The sequence below is a fragment of the Salvelinus alpinus genome, chromosome 10 (genome assembly GCF_045679555.1).
Source record: "Salvelinus alpinus chromosome 10, SLU_Salpinus.1, whole genome shotgun sequence".
Classification (NCBI taxonomy): domain Eukaryota; kingdom Metazoa; phylum Chordata; class Actinopteri; order Salmoniformes; family Salmonidae; genus Salvelinus; species Salvelinus alpinus.
Window position 1 is genome coordinate 28,346,725 of NC_092095.1, and position 18,393 is coordinate 28,365,117.

Sequence of the window (18,393 nt, forward strand, 5' to 3'; positions counted from 1 at the left end):
CCAGCGATAGGCTGAGCAAAGTTTAAACCGCGCTCAGCCTCTACTGTGATAGGCCAACGGACGGGTTGGAACTAAAGCTGTCATAGTATAAAAACTCTTGTTTGAGCACATTCCAGAGTTCTCTGTTTTACCCTGCGTGGTCATATAGCGTACCCGTATATACGAAAATTGCATTTACCATTTATCGCTTGAGTTTAATTAAAATACTTAAAGTATATTCGGTGACTCTGAATCACATTTTGTCCTGATACCAGATTTGAACTGACGCAAATCTCTTTCACTTCCTAGGTTCTGGCCTTTCTAGTGAGTTTGCTTCTACACCTGCATTGCTTGCTGTTTGGGGGTTTAGGCTGGGTTTCTGTACAGCACTTTGAGATATCAGCTGATGTAAGAACGGCTTTATAAATATTTGATGGCGCTCATTGGGCAAGTTCCTTTTGCATGACCCAGGCCATGCAAAACTATCTCGCCCGTTGTTTTCACTTGCATCATTACCAGTAAATGTTTACAGCTAACGAGAACTAGCTTGCACGTCAGTAATTGAAAGCAATAACTGCCATTGTCAATCATAGCCTAAATAAGACTGTCAGCAACTTCACTTCACAAATGCTATGGCCAACTGACAAAATCCTACATGTCAAGTATTCTAATATTTGCCATTAATTAAGTTATTTTGTTTTCTTGCGTAACATTTTTTATAATTCCAAACCATATGAACACTTACTAACAGGTGTAATAAACCACAGCCAGGTTAGGGTACAATGAAATTCATTTTAATAATGCACACACTGGTCAAGCAAATCAACATTTCAAAGCCACCAACCCTGTGCTGGTGAATAAGTAGGTATTTTACCCCCAAAAATACAGTACAGTGCTAGCTAACAGGCTGTGTCTATAGACCTCCTGAAAGTGTAATTTATTAGCTAAGGAGACTTTAACCAAGTCTCCTTGTTTATCATCCCAAAAAAAGTGTCCATCTATATTGTGCAATCTACTAAGTGCTCTTTTTCTGTGCCATTTTATTTGATCAATGGTGTGACATTAACATCTTGTGTCTCCTCTCTTGGTGGACCCTGGAAGAAGCAGAAGAAAATTAGAAAAGGATTCATACACCAACATAACACACAGCAAGGTCTTAGTGCACTGTAAAAGGGAATGAGGTTCCATTTAGGATGCAGTCCAAGTATTGCCAATAGTGAAACAGCAGAAGACTAAAGAAAAAAAATATGACCTTTTCCCCTGCGACATCGTGGTGGCTCCTCTTCCTCGTCATCATTGTCGTTTTCCTCATCTCGCACTCTCTGGTACACCAATGGCTTCCACAGAGCTTTCCTCAATGCCAGTCTTTCTGAAAACAACCAGACCTGAACATTACGCTCTCACATTCATAGAAAACACATCTGAAGTCATACGTGTCAGGCGTTTGGGTGCTGATTTAGTGTCTGTTTTGCATTTTGGATCACAACGAAGAAGGTTACATGGACGGGGGGGACCTGATCATAGATCAGCACTCCTACTCAGATTATTGACACATGGCCCCAGGTCAATGCTGCAGGTACTTAGGACAGCTAAAGAATATCCATTCAAATCTATTGATCGGGATTGTTTATATTACCTTGCAGTGAGGCGTGTGGTTTTCGTCTGGGCTTGGCCGTACCTCTCTCCCGCCTACCCAGTTCTGAAGTCTCAATGCCCTCTCTGCATACTCCATCTAGAGAAAGCATATCTATGGTTTAGTGTATAACAGTATAGCTTCCTTCCCTCTCCTCGCCCCTACCTGGGCTCGAACCAGGGACCCTCTGCACACATCGACAACAGCCACCCTCGAAGCATCGTTACCCATCGCTCCACAAAACACGTCACCGATTGAAACACTATTAGCGCACACCCCGCAAACTAGCTAGCCATTGCACATCGGTTACATATAGGGAAATCAAAATCAGCCAACTCTGGCCCCAATAATGCATGACTAGTGCGATGTTCCTATTTCAATGGGAGTCCATATTTAAGTCAATGATGCCCTAATGGGCATACTTGGGGCCATTAGAGTGAACCCATTAGTTTACTAATCAAATTGCAACGGTCGGAGGTTCTATGCCCGTTCTAGTGAATATATTTTTACGAAGAATACTTACCTTTGCATGTCCTGTGTTCCTTATCCCCTGCATCCTGCCCACCTTCCACCACATGGCCTTCATAATACTCCAGCTCTGCTCCCACCAGCACCATCGCTGGTTCCTCCTGCTGCTCTTCTGGTCCGACAGCCTCTCTACACTGGCCTCTCTTACAGCTGGGTTTGGGATGCTGTTGGATGTGTAGAGGCTGGTGTTTCTTGGGGACAGAGTGCTTCTGCACGACCACCCTAGTGGGGTGCGCGCTCTCATCACACGTCATTGCAGACTGTTGTTCCTGCTCAACAACTTCATCGGAATCCCCCGCCTCATCATCGGCGTACACCCTTGGGCTGTGATGAACTTTAACCCTGCTCGCCCCTCCTTTCAACAGGCTCGAGCCACAGCAGGCGCACAAGAGCTTCTTGGACTTAGGACAGACTTTCTTGACCCCTGGCTCTCTGGGGTGCTCGACCTCCGCAGGGAACCTCCTCCCTGCGTAGACGGAGCTTCTGGGAAATCGATCCATGTCCTCCAGGTCGGTGGAGAACATCTCCTCTCGGGACGAGAGCTCATCCAGGGAGGGACTGAGGACGCTGAGCCTTCCGTGGGCTGTCTGTGGGGGGCAGTAGTAGGAGTAGTAGTGGTGACGGGCTGGGGAGGAGGTGTTAGTGAGCTGGCTGGAGGACAGGGAAGCCTGGAGGCCTCCACACAGCAGAGCAGAGCTGGAGCTGGCAGAGCAGTCCTTCTGCAGAGCTCCAGCTGTCAGGACCTTGTCCAAATTAAATCCAATTAAAAAGTTTGTCATAATATAGAGAATACAATGAAACTCTTACAAGGTCTCAACAAAACACTGCAGAATCAAAAAGAAAACTCAATTAAAATTATAGTAAAAAGTTACCTTGTCAAAGGGCAGATGGAGGATCTGGTAGGAAAGGTCAACATCCAGTTTAGACAGACCTTTCCTATCTGGAACATCAAATGTTTCTTCCCCACATTTAGTGTCCTCTAAGGCTTGCCAGTCAGAGGCTAAGGGGGATGGTAGTGACTGTGTGGAGAGCAGGTTGGAGCAGTGGCCCTGCCACCTAGATCCCTCAGTGGAACTGGTACCATATGGATTGGTGCCATCCTCTGCCTCGTTGTCTATGTTTTCAGGTCTGGGGCTGTCTTCTGACTGCGAGACAGCAGACGGGAGGCAAAGATTTTCCAAAGAACAGCAATGAAGAGACTCCTCCGCATGTTGCTGCGGGTCCAGGTTCTCCTCATGAATAGATGAGCTGTCCAATGGGGGGTCTTCGTCAGAGTCTACAGCCCAGCCCTCCTGACCCAGCCGTCGGCTTGACTCACCGTCATAGACTGCCGCCGTGGAATTACCGACGCTGAACAACCTGCCCATCGGAAACGACGACTGCAATTGGCTGCCTTCCAACTTACCACATGAGGCTCCATGACCACTGTGTATGTCTCCCACCACCTTACAAGATTTCCTTTCCCCGTCTGGCGAGAATATTCCAGAAGACTGGGAAACGACACCGGAATCCAGCTCTTTCTCAGAACCCTGCATCTCGTTGGCCCGGAGTTTGTCCAGACATTCTATGAGCTTGTTTAGCGCATCACTCGGGTCCGTCTGAGCCTCAGAACAGACCACCTCTCTCTGGGTGTGATCCTGGTGGTGGTGAATTAAAGAATGAATGAATGAGAGAATATATAAAATAGCCTTATTCATCTGTGCACAAGTTGCACAAGAATACATACATGATGGTGTGGTTGCTGCTGTTGTTGGCGGAACATGGGGTCATGCACAGGAGGTAGATGAAAATGAGGTGGTTCATACATGCGTCTGTAATCAACTGGATGCATGTGTGGCGTGTGTGGGACAACATATCCACCAGGATACTGCATGTATGGGTATGCGGACATGTATGGACTAGGACGTCCAAATGGATAAACTCCTGCGGAAAACATAAGCTTTTTAAAAAAGACAATATGACCATGCAGCAATATTTGCATCCAAGAAAATCATTGACTAAGTCACTAATAATCCATAACCCACTCAACTTATGGTTTGAGAAAAACTGTACGTCCCAAATTGAAGTTTTTCCCTTAAAAGCGTGCTAAAGGGTCCACGTCCAAAGCAGTGCACTACATAGGAAATAGGGTGCCATTTGATTTGGAACTCAAACAAAGAAACATGAAAGGTAGGCCTACCGGAACCAGGAAAGCCATAGTGGTTGTATGGGTTATTCATATTATGCCACTGATTGTGATGATGATACATGTTGTCGTAAGGTTGAGAAGCCGGCTGAACATAGAAGAAGGGCCTTGGGTGATTAACCTGCCGCTGGTTAGGCTGACCGCTTTCCATCGACTGTGGGTGTTTGCTCCCTTCTGTATATAATCATTGTCATTCCATTATGTTATGAATAATCAGTGTGAATAAAATAAAACGTTTTAGATCATATCAGTTCATTCAGAGAACTTCAGAATAACAAATAATTGGTGCACACTCATAGTAGCCTAGTGCCAGACACATTTTGTCTAGAGATATGGACTTGCCTGGAAACCCGACGGCAACTTTCCTGATTCAAACGCTAATTTCTGCACGACGTAGAATTCTACGCAATTCAACGTTGGGTTTCCAGGCAAAACAATGACAACAATGGAGTTGGCAAGAGTAGTAACAGATATAGGACCAGGCTACAGTGACAGACTTATATCCATATTTAAACTTTGAGAACATTTAACAGGTAAATAGACTAGGCCAAGGGAAATTTGATTGGCCTACCGTCCATTTTCTGATGTATCCAACGATTATCAAAATGAGAGCGCTGGAAACTAGATGAGGCCTACTTCACAATGTTACCACTACAAATTGGAAACACTTTTTTCCCTTCACTGTATCACACAATCAAAAGAGCATCCAACTGAGTAATTTTACTTGGTAGACTCTTGCAGAACTATACTAACGTCCTAACCGTTCAATCAGTTTTATAGATTACACCTGTGCTCCTAATTTAAAATAAAATGTACATTTCACCGAGATTTTATTCCAGAAGATGGCGCCATTTGCCTTGGAGAGACATTTGAAGATGGTCTGAGGGGATTCGATTAAGTTGCCCCGAGTTGAACCCGGCTATGGCCCGTCACGTGACCTGGCGAAGGTGGTGAGGGAGGCGTGCCGTGCTCAAATCGAACGGCAATTGCGCTGCTTGGTCATATTGTCAACAATGCAGCATGGTGCATCGTTCATAAACATTCATCTCTTTTACATAGAATATATGTTCGAATCTTCAAACTAGTTTTAATTGAGGAGGCAGATAAAGCGGTTTTATCAAAAGCAATTAATTGTGCATGTGAAAAGCCCAAATCTTAGTCATTAATCCAAGTGCTTAAAGCCCCCATGCAGTCTTTGTGATTGTATTTTTAAATCATCACTTTATGTCAAATAAATCACTGTGTGTTTCTTTAACGAAAATAACTCAAAAATATATATTTTTATAATTTATTTCCCTGAGCCTCCTTTGGCCCTTGAAATGCTCAGTCTGATCGCATGGGTGTTAGGAAACAAATGTGAAGATATTTACATACAGAGCCCCGATTGGCTGATAGGTTGGTCTAGAGCCCATCCCCTTATTTACCAAGAGGGTTTACATCTATATTTTTCGTAGATGTCTATTTACCACCACAAACTGATGCAAGTACTAAGACCACACTAAACTAGCTGTATAAGGCCATAAGCAAACAAGATAATGCTCACCCAGAAGTGGCGCTCCTCGTGGCCGGGGACTTTAATACAGGAAAACTTGAATCCGTTTTACCTCATTTCTACCAGAATGTCATACAAAAAACTCTAGACCACCTTTACTCCAAACACACAGAGACACGTACAAAGCTCTCCCTCGCCCTCCATGTAAATATGTAAATGTGATATTTGAGTATATATTTTTTACATCTGTTTAAGCAATTTTAGAATAAGGCTGTAAAGTAACAAAATGTGGAAAAGGTCAAGGGGTCTGAGTACTTTCTGAATGCACTGTGTGTAAATATATTTTTTTCTTACTTACTTTAAAAAAATCAGCAGTTTTTGGTTAAGGGCTTGTAAAGTAAGCATTTCATGTTAAGGTATTCTGCAAACGTGACAAACATTTGATTTTACCCAGATGAACAGTCACTGGTCTATTATAATCAGATCATATTGTGACCCATGATGTGGGCCAAAAGGTCCATCCCACCTACATTAAATTCCAGGCATTTTTTTCCCTCTAACACAAACATTTCATTATCATAATTTTCACAAATTCAGTGTTATCGACCTCATAGTGTGGATATATCATTAAAAAAATAAACCAGGAAAACACATTTTTAACTGCACTGCCTCTTTAACCTATGTCACTGTTGTTTTAAGCCGACTTTGCCGTCGCCCGCACAGGACACCTGGCTCATGCCCGGTTCCAAATCGAATACAATCAACGCTAACCCGGTACACCCGGGGCATGCCCGGAGCATTAATATAATGCTCCGAGACTGTTTTTGGGCGCGTGCCCAGTATCCTCATTTGGCCCCTGTTGTCTTGCGCGGCGCCTGCGTTGTCGAGAAAGGTTTCTTGCTGGTTGCCTCTCGCGGCCTTAATTGTGTAATTTCGGCTTCCGGAGCTAGATACTTTCTGTAATAGCAAGAAAAGACCGGTCGGCATCGAGTATTGCATATCGCCTTAAATTAGCTAGTGTGAGGAAATATGTTTGTTTAATATCTTAACAGCCATACATACATGCATAGCTAGCTCATTCTAGTAATGTAACGGTTGCTTGTTAGCCAGCTCAGACTAGTTAACGCCGACGTCTAAAACCTAGCTAACGAGCTTAGCAAATGCTAACCCTTCCTAGCTAGGGCTACGTTGCTTGCTTACGTTGGATATTGTTATTTACCTGCTTGCTTAGCTAGGTCTATGAGACTGCTGGAAACTATACGGACCTACCTCATCACTGTAGTTAGCTAGCTGAATAATTTGGTTGGCAGGATATATGTGTGGGTGTAACGTTAATTCCCGAGTCCGGGCAAGAAGTACCCGGAAGGGACGAGCAACTGCCGCCTTTGTTGATGTATGATCAAGCTAACATAACCGTAGACACTAGCTAATAGTTGCAGCGATTAGACTTTGTGGGATCCGGCAATCAAGCTTTCAAGTCTAATTTGGGATAAATGGTTCAAAAAGAAGAAAGGTGAGTAAGCTAACTAGTCTGTCATCAGTCACCACATCCGCTGAAGGCCTGGCTTGCTTATCCATGTTTTGGATGGGGGGGTCTGGGAAGTAGCTAGCTTGATAATTGGGCAGTAACCTAGCCAACTAACGCTAGCTTGCTAACCTAGCTAGAATGTTTAGCTAGCTAACACCGACAAAGTAACGGTAACGTAGCTACTGTAGCTTGATAACATTGACTAGCTAACCAGTTGAACTAATTTAGCTAAGTGTTTGAATTTGAATTATCACCATGGAATTAGTCACCAGGTTAGCCAATCAACTTCTAGCTTTTTTTTTTTTTAAATATATACTTAGTGACCGTAACGTAATGTGGCCTAGCAGTAAGGATGTCATGTAATACAGTTAGTTAACATAACTAATGCTAGTCACATAACTACTAGCTGGCTAGGCATTTTAATTATTGGCCAGTTTTATAGAACAACTCCCACAAATAATTTGGTAACCGTTAAGATTTTTCAGCGCTCTAAAGTCAATAGAGATTGTCATCTTGTAGTCCTAAAAACCGGAAATGAGTTACCTCTTAAGTTCAGCCATTCCTATGGGGGATATTAATGGGGTTTTGGCATAAACGTCGAAAATAAGGTCTGAGGTTAACACAGGCTTAGGAGTTCTTATACGTTTTGTTCTATGATATAATATCAGTCAGTTAACATGACCTTTATGAATTAGGAAATCGTTATGTTCTTATGTTTGATTACATGAATGCTTCAAAATTCACCACGTAATCTGATGAAGGTTCTTATATAATAAATTGTATAATATCTCCTAAGCCTGTGTTTACCACAACTTATTTTCGGTCATTATCCCAAAATCCTATTTCCCCTTAAGCTTTGGCCAATCAGCCATGGCAGAGTTAGTGCCTACAAAAAGACGCCATTACTATTGCTCTCTATAGGTTACAGATGGCACCTGTTAGCTAGATGAGTTTGCTAACCAACCACTAGCTAGTTGGCTAACAATAGTCAGGCAATTAGCTACCTACAATAACATTTATTTTCAGTACGCAGGCGAAAGTAAGTCATATTTAGGTTAACCAGCTTTATGTCCCATGTTGTGAGGAGAGCATAAAATCACAAATCATTGGGCCAGTTCGTTTTGCATGGCTGGTGCACCAGGTGGTAGGTTTCACTTAAACACATGCTCCGAAACTACTGTCTGTCTTCAATTAGCCACGGAATCCCTAATTTGAAAGCAACTGTTTTTCTAGAAGCTGTGCTGCTCTATTTTTCACCTATGTGAGCCAGCCCCTAGCAATTCGACTTGTTGCCAATGAGCTTCAGCCCCTCGCCATTTAAGTGACATAAAGTAAGATGCACACACAGCAGAGCGAGAGCAATGACGTGGTTCAAATATCTACACACTTGTGGTTTAGTACGCAATTTATCAGGGATCACTTTTGGCTCGTGAGTGCTACTTTCAGAACTCCTGGCTAAAAAGTATATTTAAGTACCATAGAAACTCTAAGGACCAATGGAATGGTCTAAAATGTGTGACCTCTGCCCACCTGGGGCACTGGGCCATTAAAAATAACTCGCCCATTGGCAAGTGAAGTGAGATGGCTAATGTCATCAGCCTAGTAGTAGTAGTACAGTGTTTTGGTGTGTGGTCACCAATGTTGCCAGCTCGGGACTGTATGTACAGGTCCATGTTAATTAGTTGATCTTAGAAGAATGCTTACTTCACACTGTTGCCTTTCAAGATTGACGTAGGTAGCTAGATAGCCAATTTGTCCATGCATTGACATATCATCAACGCGTGGGTGGAAAAGGGTTATTTAACAGACTGCTGTGGCCATGTTCTTAATGACTAAACTCCAACCATGTCCCAGAGTGGAGAAATAACCAATAACAACGGTTGCAATTCAACTACTTCGCTTATCGAAGGCCTGATAATCTTTTGCCTTTCACATGTGGCCACCCATGTGGTTTACCTGACGAAATTGCTATTTCTGTCACCAATTGCCCTTAGTTTGGCGTTGGTAGGACTGCATATGGTGTAGGCTACACCACTTTAAGCCAATGGGATGGATTGCCTTGATAGCATGGCAGCATGCCAGAGATGGAGGCTGAAGTCATCCAGGATATGACTATGGATGGGTCCCAAATGGAACCATATTCCTTATTTAGTGGATTACGTTTGACCTGGACCCATAGTGCACTACTTTTGACCAGAGTCTTATGTAGGGAATAGGGTGTCATTTGGGACACACTCAATGAGTGGTGGTAGCTTACAGCTCTGAAGCCACTGCCAAAAGCATGTTCTCTGTGTCTTGATTTTTAAGTAGACGTTTTATGTAGTGCCCTGTTACCAACAAATTAATCTGACTGTTGGTTTTATCAGGGTCTCTCCCATTTTAATTGCTTGACAGACACAGGCACATAGCAGTCTGTCTGGCTGTCAGTGAGTGCAATGATTCTCTCTAAGCGGCGCCAGTGATGGATGGAGGGGGGGGGGGGGACCTGCCAGGGGAGACCAGATTGTTGACAATGCATTTTTCTCATGTGGAAGGGATTGGGGATGTGGGCTGATCTGACAGGCAGGGAGTGAGGAGAATGGTGGAGAGGGGGATGAGGAGGAGACTGTCTGCCTGAAAAGCAGATTCTCTGTTATTCAATGCAGTATTAGGCCTGCTATGCACTTAATGTTCTGTAGCGTATCCCTGGAAAATGTCTTAAGTGAGGAGATCAATATAATGTTAACCAGAAGTATTTATACACAGAAATGTCGGGAACAACATGTTGTCTGTATCTGTCCTGTATCCCTCCCCTGGACTGTTATAGGCTGTTTGTTTGATGCATCCTATCCCCTACATAGTGCACTACTTTTGAACAGCTTCTCATGGGCCCCTGGTTAAGGGCTCTACATAGGGAACAGCCCTGTTTTCTGTGTCCTGGGCCTGATCTGATCTATGGAAAGTGGTTTTATTGATTTGTTCTATTCTGTGTTTCAGCCCAGCACTGATTTAGCTGCATCACTATCACCACCACATCCAGTCTGCATCTCCTGTCCCCACTACCTCCATCCAGTCCCCTGTGCCTGCCTGTCTTGTCTGCTCTGAGAGAGACGGGTCTATCTGGGCTATACAGAGTAACGAAGAACAAACACAGCTGACATTGAAGCACCAGCACTGACTGGTTTTGGGCTCTAGAGACCACACCAAGGACTTAGACAGAGAGAGCCCAGTTGGAGGGTAACTTCCTGCGCCACTCTTAATTAACACTAGGAGGGGAACCAACCTGATTTTGATCATCCTGTCTTCTCTTCCATAACAGGGGAACAGGAGGAGGAGGAGTTGCTGCTTTAGTTTTTTTGCTGCAGAGGTCCTCTTTATCCTGGTCCTGGGACACAGCGTATTGTTTTGGTCAACACCCCTGCTCTGTTCTGCCCTGCCGACATCAGCCAACGGTGGTGTCACAAAGCAGAGGGGTCTCTGTACCCTGTCGTCACTTTGATTTTATCTCTCACCCCCCCCCCCCCGGGTTGGTTTTGAGTCAACACCGCTGCCTGCCTGCCAACATCAGTCATCACAAAGCAGCGGAGTCTGCAGTAGTTTTTAGGCTATTTACCCCCCCCCCCCCCCCCCATTTGGTTTTGGAGCCCGGTTCTTTTACCGGCTGCTTGAACTGCTGAAACTGGGGCGCGATTCATGGGATGCAACCATGTCGGATCTCAGTGAGCGCAGGCCAGTTAACATGGACTACGCGGTCTCCCTGCTGGAGCAGCTCAACTTCTTCTATGAGCAGAAGTTACTGACTGACGTGGTGCTGCTGGTGGAGGACAACGAGTTCCCATGTCACAAGATGGTCCTGGCCACATGTAGCTCCTATTTCAGGTGAGTTAACGCCGTTCGCTGGCCGCTGTTACCTGCGGAGTGCACTACTTTTGGAGTGCACCACAGGCCCTAGTAGTGCACTGTACTGTCACAAGATGGTCTTGGTCACATGTAGCTGCTATTTCAGGTGAGTCACTGTGGCGTGTTCTGGACTGTTCTGTTCAGCAGAATGTTACGTACAAGTACTACAGTTCAGCAGCTTGTGACTATGATGTAGACCTCGACCTGCCTGAGCAAGCCTGTTTGGGAACCCATTAAGTCACTCCTGGGCTGTGTCTGAAATGGAACCCTATTCCCTATATAGTGCACTTCTTACTACATAAGGAACAAGGTGCCATTTGCGACACACTCCTGGGCTTACTGTAGCATGTGTGTGTTGGGGAGATGGAACTGTGAAATGGTTGATTTAGGTCTACATTTTGCTTTCCAGTATTCACCTATGTTGGAAACATGACAAGCATTAGTCTGACACTCTTAGGATTAGGCTACCCGTACCATGTTCTCCCTGGATGCATTTCAAATGGTACCCTATTCCCTCTTATATTGCCGTACTTTTGACCAGGCACCATAGGGTGCCATTTGGGACACAGCCGTGGTCAAATAGTGTTTGTTTTATTATGAAATATAGAGATGTGTTACCGTTTGTCCCTTAAATGTCATCCTACTTCTCTGTTTGTCAGTTATTAATCACTATTTAGTGGTAGTAGAATGACTCAATTTGAGTGTGGCCCAAGAGAAGGTAGGCCCAGGGGGCTCATTTAGAAGCACAACATTACATAGCTGAAGTGCAGCACTGCAGTGGAGATGATGACTGGGCAACCCCAGACACCACATTGATTTATATGCAACGCAGGACAAGCTAGTTAACCTAGTAATATCATAAACTATGTGTAGATTTTTTTTTTTATAAGATAAGTTTAATGCTAGCTAGTACATTACCATGGCTCATTGCAGCCACAAGGTCCTTTTGACGCTGCACTCGCGCAACAGGTGGTCAGCCTGCCACCAAGTTTCCTCATGGATTGCAATGTAATCGGCGTCCAAAAAGGCCAATTACCAATTGTTATGACAACTTGAAATCGGCCCTAATTAATCGGCCATGCCGATTTAATCGGTCGACCTCTAGGTAAGAGACTGCGTGAATCAGGCCTTAATGGTCAAATTGCTTTTAAGAAACCACTACTAAAGGACAGCAATAAGAAGACTTGCTTGGGCCAAGAAACGCGAGCAGTGGACAATAGACTGGTGGAAATCTGTCATTTTGGTCCGACTCAAAATTTGAGATTTTTGGTTACAACCGCTGTGTCTTTGAGATGCAGAGTAGGTGAACGGATGATCTCCACGTGTAGTTCCCACCATGAAGCATGGAGGAGGTGGTGTGGGGGTGCTTAGCTTCTGACACTGTCTGTGATTTATTTCAAATTCAAGGCACACTTAACCAGCAGCATTCTGCAGCGATACGCCATCCCATCTGGTTTGCGCTCAGTGGGACTATAATTTAATTTCAACAGGACAATGACCCAACACAACTCCAGGCTGTGTATGGGCTATTTGATCAAGAAGGAGAGTGATGGAGTGCTGCATCAGATGACCTGGCCTCCACAATCACCTGACCTCAACCCAATTGAGATGGTTTGGGATGAGTTGGACTGCAGAGTGAAGGAAAAGCAGCCAACAAGTGCTCAGCATATGTGGGTTCTCTTTCAAGACTGCTGGAAAAGCATTCCAGATTAAGCTGGTTGAGAGAATAACAAGTGTGCAAAGCTGTCATCAAGGCAAAGGGTGGCTACTTTGAAGAATCTAAAATAACACTTTTGGTTACTACATGATTCCATATGTTAGATGTCTTCACTATTATTATACAGTGTAGAAAATAGTACAAATAAAGAAATGCCAAACTTTTGACTGGTACTATATATATATATATATATATATACACACACATATGACAAGAGCTTATGTAGCCTAGTCTTTTGAACACAGACGTTCCTAGTAAAGATCCAGCAGACACATTTACTGGCTGCTCTCCTCACACCCACCTATTCGTTCTCACTGATTCCCACGCACACCACTCGTTATCCGGTGACAACATGCAAAGCAGTTTCCCACTTGGGTTCACAGAGGTATCCATTCTCTTGCTCATGCCGCATTCTGGCTCCCCCCCAGGAGGTGTCCCTTCTCTCTTTCTTGGCACTCTCTGGCTCTCCTCCCTTTACCCTCCTTGCTGCAGTTAAAGGGGCCCGGGGGGGGGGGGGCTCTGGCGTACTTATATTAGTAAGGGAACCCTTGTCACGCAGGAAAACAGAGCTGGGTTGGTGAGGGGGGGGGGCATGCGAGAGGGGTAAGCTAGTGACACAGAGGATGCTTGCAAGGTTGTGTAATATCCAGCCCAGGGCCCTGGCAGGTCCAGGTCCTGCTGTAAGCAGCACAAACTCACAGGTTTTGGTGACATATTGTTTTTTTTAAGGCGAAAGGCAGTGTCACAGACAGCTGTGTGGGTGTCAGGATGGCCTGGGGGGGAGAGGGAGAGACTGAGAGAAGGGCGGGGTATGACAAGCTGGCTGGGGGTGGTGTGGTTGAGCCACAGCGCAGAGGAAGCATGCTGTGGTCTGGTCACTGGGTCTAGTGCCTGAGAAGTCCAACTGGGGTTGTTGGGAGTCTGTTTGTTACCTACCTCTGACTGTTTTATGCTGGATCCCCAGTCAGATAAACGGATGTTGTAGATCAATCCTAAACTCGTCCTAGGCCTCCCTCGTTTCCCCCCCCCTAGCACTACACAGCTGATTCAAATAACCAAAGCTTGATGATACGTTGGTTATTTGAATATAGCTGTGTAGTGCTAGGGCAAAAACCAACGCATGGACCCAGAGGGGGCCCCAGGACCAAGTTTGAGAAACCCTGTTGTAGATTGTCTAATATGTCACGCTCAGTGTCTGTCACAATATAAATGCTTTACTTTGCCCATAGCAGCAAACTACTGCTTTTAATGAAGATGTGAAATAGCTGACGTCAACAATTTTGAAATGAACAACATTTTAATGATGAGCTGACTGAGTGCTGATCCCTTTGTTCTCTCTCTCCAGGGCAATGTTTATGAGTGGGTTGTCTGAGAGTAAACAGACTAATGTTCACCTGAAGAACGTGGACCCTGCCACTCTCCAGATCATCATCACCTACGCCTATACAGGCAACCTGGCTATCAATGACAGCACTGTGGAGCCACTCTATGAGACCGCCTGCTTCCTACAGGTGTGGTACCAGTCTCCTATTCCCCCCCCCCCCCACTCATCTGGGTCTCAACATTACTCTACTGATCTGATCTACAGAGGTAGACGTGTCCTGTCTTCACGGGACTCGTCACATCACTGACCCTCCTATTTCTGATCAGTGGCCATTACTGAATGAATGAGTGGGTGTATGTGCCTAATTGAGTGATTGAGTCTTAGTAATATAATCGCAATGTTGATCTTGATGATTTTCAAGCAGTAGCTATTTCTCTATAATACACCCCCTACCTGTCTAGGTAGAGGATGTGCTACTGCAGTGCAGGGACTACCTGGTGAAGAAGATCCATGCAGATAACTGTGTCCGGATGCTGAGCATCGGGGATCTGTTCTCTTGTGTGGAGCTGAAGCAGAGCGCCAAGCGCATGGTGGAACACAAGTTCCCCGTGGTCTACCGTCAGGAGGCCTTCCTACAGCTGTCCCACGAGCTGCTGGTCGACGTGCTGTGCTCAGACAACCTCAACGTGGAGAAGGTGGGTACACACTTCTCTGGTTATACGTACCTAATGTACTTTCTACGTACTTAGAAATATTCCTACCGGTATGTATACTTTTTCATATAAAAAAACAACAACTCTGTCTTAATGTTGGTTCTGTGTATTTCTTATCCCTGAGCTGTAAAGCAAGTTACCCCTTGGGGATAAGAATACGGCTTCTGGCTACACAAAATGACTGCTTGTAAAACTGATACTACATTGTGACAACACCATAGGTATGTTTGATGTTTAAATATTCTCTTTTCTCTTAGGAGGAGACGGTGAGGGAGGCTGCCATGCTGTGGCTGGAGTATAACATGGAGGCTAGGTCCCAGTACCTGTCCTCAGTTCTCAGCCAGATCCGCATCGACGCTCTCTCCGAGGTGACTCAGCGCGCCTGGTTCCAGGGCCTACCGCCTAACGACAAGTCTGTCGTAGTGCAGGGCCTCTACAAGTCCATGCCCAAGTTCTTCAAACCCCGCCTTGGTATGACCAAGGAGGAGATGCTCATCTTCATAGAGGCCACGTCAGAGTGGCCGTCTGACATGGGTCAGGTGATGACAGGCCCCAACCACACGGTGGTGTGTTACAGCCCGCAAGCCGAGAAGGTCTACAAGCTCAGCAACCCGCCGGGCTACCTCCAGAAGGTTGGGACGCTCGTCACACCCGACAACGACGTGTTCATCGCCGGCGGGCAAATCCCGCTGAAGAACTCGATCGCCAACCACGGGAAGAGCGGTGGCAAGCAACAGGCAGTGTTCCGATCGGTGGATAGCTTCTTCTGGTTTGACGCCCAGCAGAATGCCTGGGTGCCTAAGACGCCCATGCTGTGTGCCCGCATCAAGCCCTCTCTGGTCTACTGCGAGGGTTACATTTACGCCATCGGGGGGGACAACGTAGGCGGGGAGCTGAATAAACGTACCGTAGAACGCTATGACTGTGAGAAAGACGAGTGGGCTATGATGAGCCCCCTCCCTTGCGCCTGGAACTGGACCACGTCCGTAGCAGCCCACGACTGTATCTACGTGATGACCCATGACCTCATGTACTGCTACTTCCCTCGCGCTGACACCTGGGTAGAGATGGCCATGAGGAAGACAAGTCGCTGCTTCGCCTCCGCTGCCACCTTCGGTGACCTCATCTTCTATATCGGGGGGCTCCACGTTGTCTCCAACTCGGGCGTCCGCATGCCCACCAGCACCATCGACGGCTCCTCCGTCACCGTGGAGATCTACGACGTCGGCAAGAACGAGTGGCGCCTGGCCGCCAACATCCCTGCCAAGCGCTACTCGGACCCGTGTGTGCGGGCCGTGGTGCTCCTTGGCTCTCTGTGCATCTTCATGCGGGAGACTCACATGAACGAGCGCGCCAAGTACGCCATCTACCAGTACGACCTGGAGCTGGACCGCTGGTACCTCAAGCAGCCCGTGTCTGAGCGCGTGCTCTGGGACCTGGGGAAGGACTTCCGCTGCGCTGTGGGGAAGCTATACCCATCCTGTCTGGAAGAATCCCCGTGGAAACCACCCACCTACCTGTTTTCCCCCGACGGGGCCGAGGAGTTTGAGGTGGACGGAGAGATGGTCTCCCTCCCTCACATATAGCTCTTAACCTTCCTCCTCTCTGCCCCCAAACTGAGTCCCTGAATTGCCCTCTGAACTCTGGGTGTGACGTGTCGAGGGATGGACCTGAATGCCAGAGGGGTAGGTTTGATGTCTGTCTGTTCCAAAGGGATCTGAGCGCTACAAGGCTATTCTGCCGGCTGGCTGTTGCTGACAAACAAGCTTATACAAAGCCTCAGACATTGAAAATATAGGAGAGAAACGAAAAAGTAATATGGGAAAAAAGTAGATTTGTTTTTTCTTTTGTCCGTTGCAACTTCAAGTCTGTTATACTGTTTCTACAATGTGATAATTGAAAGTCGACTGATTTGTGATGATGCACTTACTGGCGAAAAGCTCCTTGGAATAACTGTACCAAAATCCTCCTGGTCTCCACCTCTTTCTCTCACCACTGTTGTAAACCCACATCCATCTCTCCTAGGGACACATGGCCTGTGTCCCAGCCATATGGTACCCTATTCCCTAAGTAGTGCACTAAATGGGTAATACGGTGCCATTTGGGATGCTCATAGTATAGGAACATACAGGGCCAAGTGTTAGGGGGGGGGGGGGGGGTTATGGGAGAGAAGGGGTTCTAGGTGGTGACTGCAGGTCCAGTCACTCTACCCGTTTTTTTTCTTCACCTCTGTTCCAGACACGCAACCCCCTGCCTCTCCCCTCACTCCTCTAGTCCCCTGCTCACACTAACACCACTCTAGCCTGCCTGTCTCTTAGGCTGTGTCCCAAATGGCACCCGACTCCCTACATTGGGCCCTACTTTTGACCAGGGTGCAAAGGGCCACCATAGGCTTGTTGAGCTGGCACTGGAGCTCTTGCCAAAAGTAGCGTCCTATATAGGGTTCCATTTGGGAGGCATCCTTAGTCAATCTCTCTGGACACAGGTCTTCCACAGAGCCAGCCAGCGGTTTACAGAACGGAGCTCACCCTAACCAACCGCCATATCGTCGTGATGGGAGGATCTATGCCGGCTCTTATTTTTGACAAGCGCGGGTCTCTGCAACAACACACGCCTCCTTCACTCTCTCAATACTCTGGTCAACTATAGATTTTTGGGCTCATGCATTTTTTTTTCTTTCCCTAAGCTGCTGAAATATATATAATTATAAAAATATATATTTTTCATATGTTTAAAAAATAAACTGTTTTAGTGTGGGGAAAACAACCAGGTTCTATTTTGTATTAGTATTTTTTTTAAGTTAATATCAGACATTACTGTAGTGTGATTGTGTTTAGGTATCCACCCCCCCATCAGATTATTTTCTTGAGTGAAATACTGAGGAATCTTGCTGCTGATTGGGTCTGAGAAGGAGGGCTGGCCCAGTGCTGTTGCTATGGAAATTGTCCAGGCAACCACTAGCGGTAGTGGAGACCGACTGGAGGGTGGTATAGGAGGGAAGGAGCGGACGGAGCTGCTTCATGATTCCTACCTTAAACATGAGCACAGGTGCTTCATGACAAACCTTACTAGCATGTTTGGCTGCATCATGTTCCTTTGGCACTGTATTTTGAATGAACGTTAATTTATTAAAAAACATACCAAAACGTTCTCGAAAAAAATGGCTTGTTATTTTCACATGGGTTGATGAAGCAGGCTTGGTTTTGTTTTAAACATGTCACAATGTGTTTACCTTTCAATCCAGTCTGCTCACAATTACAGATTTAGCCTATTTACATGTTCAGTTAGTCATACAACCTAGGTACTTATTATGCCTGCTTAAAATAGTTTTTCCCCATTCGTTGCCTGACAAAGGCATCCACAGAAGCCCTGTCCGTACCACCTCTGAATAGCTATAACTGGAGCTGGTTGATTC

General features: G+C 45.9%; 2 protein-coding genes across 2 annotated transcripts; one reads left to right on the forward strand and one right to left on the reverse strand.

The window, feature by feature from the left end:
* Positions 1–751: 751 nt before the first annotated feature.
* LOC139531853 (bucky ball-like) lies at positions 752–5,127 on the reverse strand. Its single transcript, XM_071328769.1, has 8 exons — positions 4,897–5,127; positions 4,320–4,499; positions 3,867–4,063; positions 3,013–3,777; positions 2,136–2,883; positions 1,616–1,711; positions 1,232–1,348; positions 752–1,073 (listed from the first exon to the last, which is right to left on the reverse strand). The coding sequence occupies exons 1-8, from the start codon at positions 4,901–4,903 to the stop codon at positions 1,042–1,044; spliced, it is 2,142 nt and encodes a 713-aa protein (XP_071184870.1). The 5' UTR covers positions 4,904–5,127; the 3' UTR covers positions 752–1,041.
* Positions 5,128–6,640: 1,513 nt separating this feature from the next.
* Positions 6,641–18,139, forward strand: LOC139531855 (kelch repeat and BTB domain-containing protein 2-like). The gene is made up of 6 exons (XM_071328771.1): positions 6,641–7,330; positions 10,322–10,561; positions 10,644–11,203; positions 14,287–14,452; positions 14,727–14,960; positions 15,236–18,139. Exons 3-6 carry the CDS (start codon positions 11,031–11,033, stop codon positions 16,562–16,564), a joined length of 1,902 nt encoding a protein of 633 aa, XP_071184872.1. The 5' UTR covers positions 6,641–7,330; positions 10,322–10,561; positions 10,644–11,030; the 3' UTR covers positions 16,565–18,139.
* Positions 18,140–18,393: the final 254 nt, after the last annotated feature.

Excerpts from the sequence above, each read along its gene's own strand:
- LOC139531853 (XM_071328769.1), bottom strand. Across the intron at positions 3,778-3,866 it reads AGCAGCAACCACACCATCAT|GATCACACCCAGAGAGAGGT; the intron begins GTATGTATTCTT and ends CACCACCACCAG. Across the intron at positions 1,074-1,231 it reads ACGATGTCGCAGGGGAAAAG|GGTCCACCAAGAGAGGAGAC; the intron begins GTCATATTTTTT and ends TGCTTCTTCCAG.
- LOC139531855 (XM_071328771.1), top strand. The coding sequence starts at position 11,031 with ATGTCGGATCTCAGTGAGCGCAGGCCAGTTAACATGGACTACGCGGTC. Across the intron at positions 11,204-14,286 it reads ACATGTAGCTCCTATTTCAG|GGCAATGTTTATGAGTGGGT; the intron begins GTGAGTTAACGC and ends CTCTCTCTCCAG. Across the intron at positions 14,961-15,235 it reads ACAACCTCAACGTGGAGAAG|GAGGAGACGGTGAGGGAGGC; the intron begins GTGGGTACACAC and ends CTTTTCTCTTAG.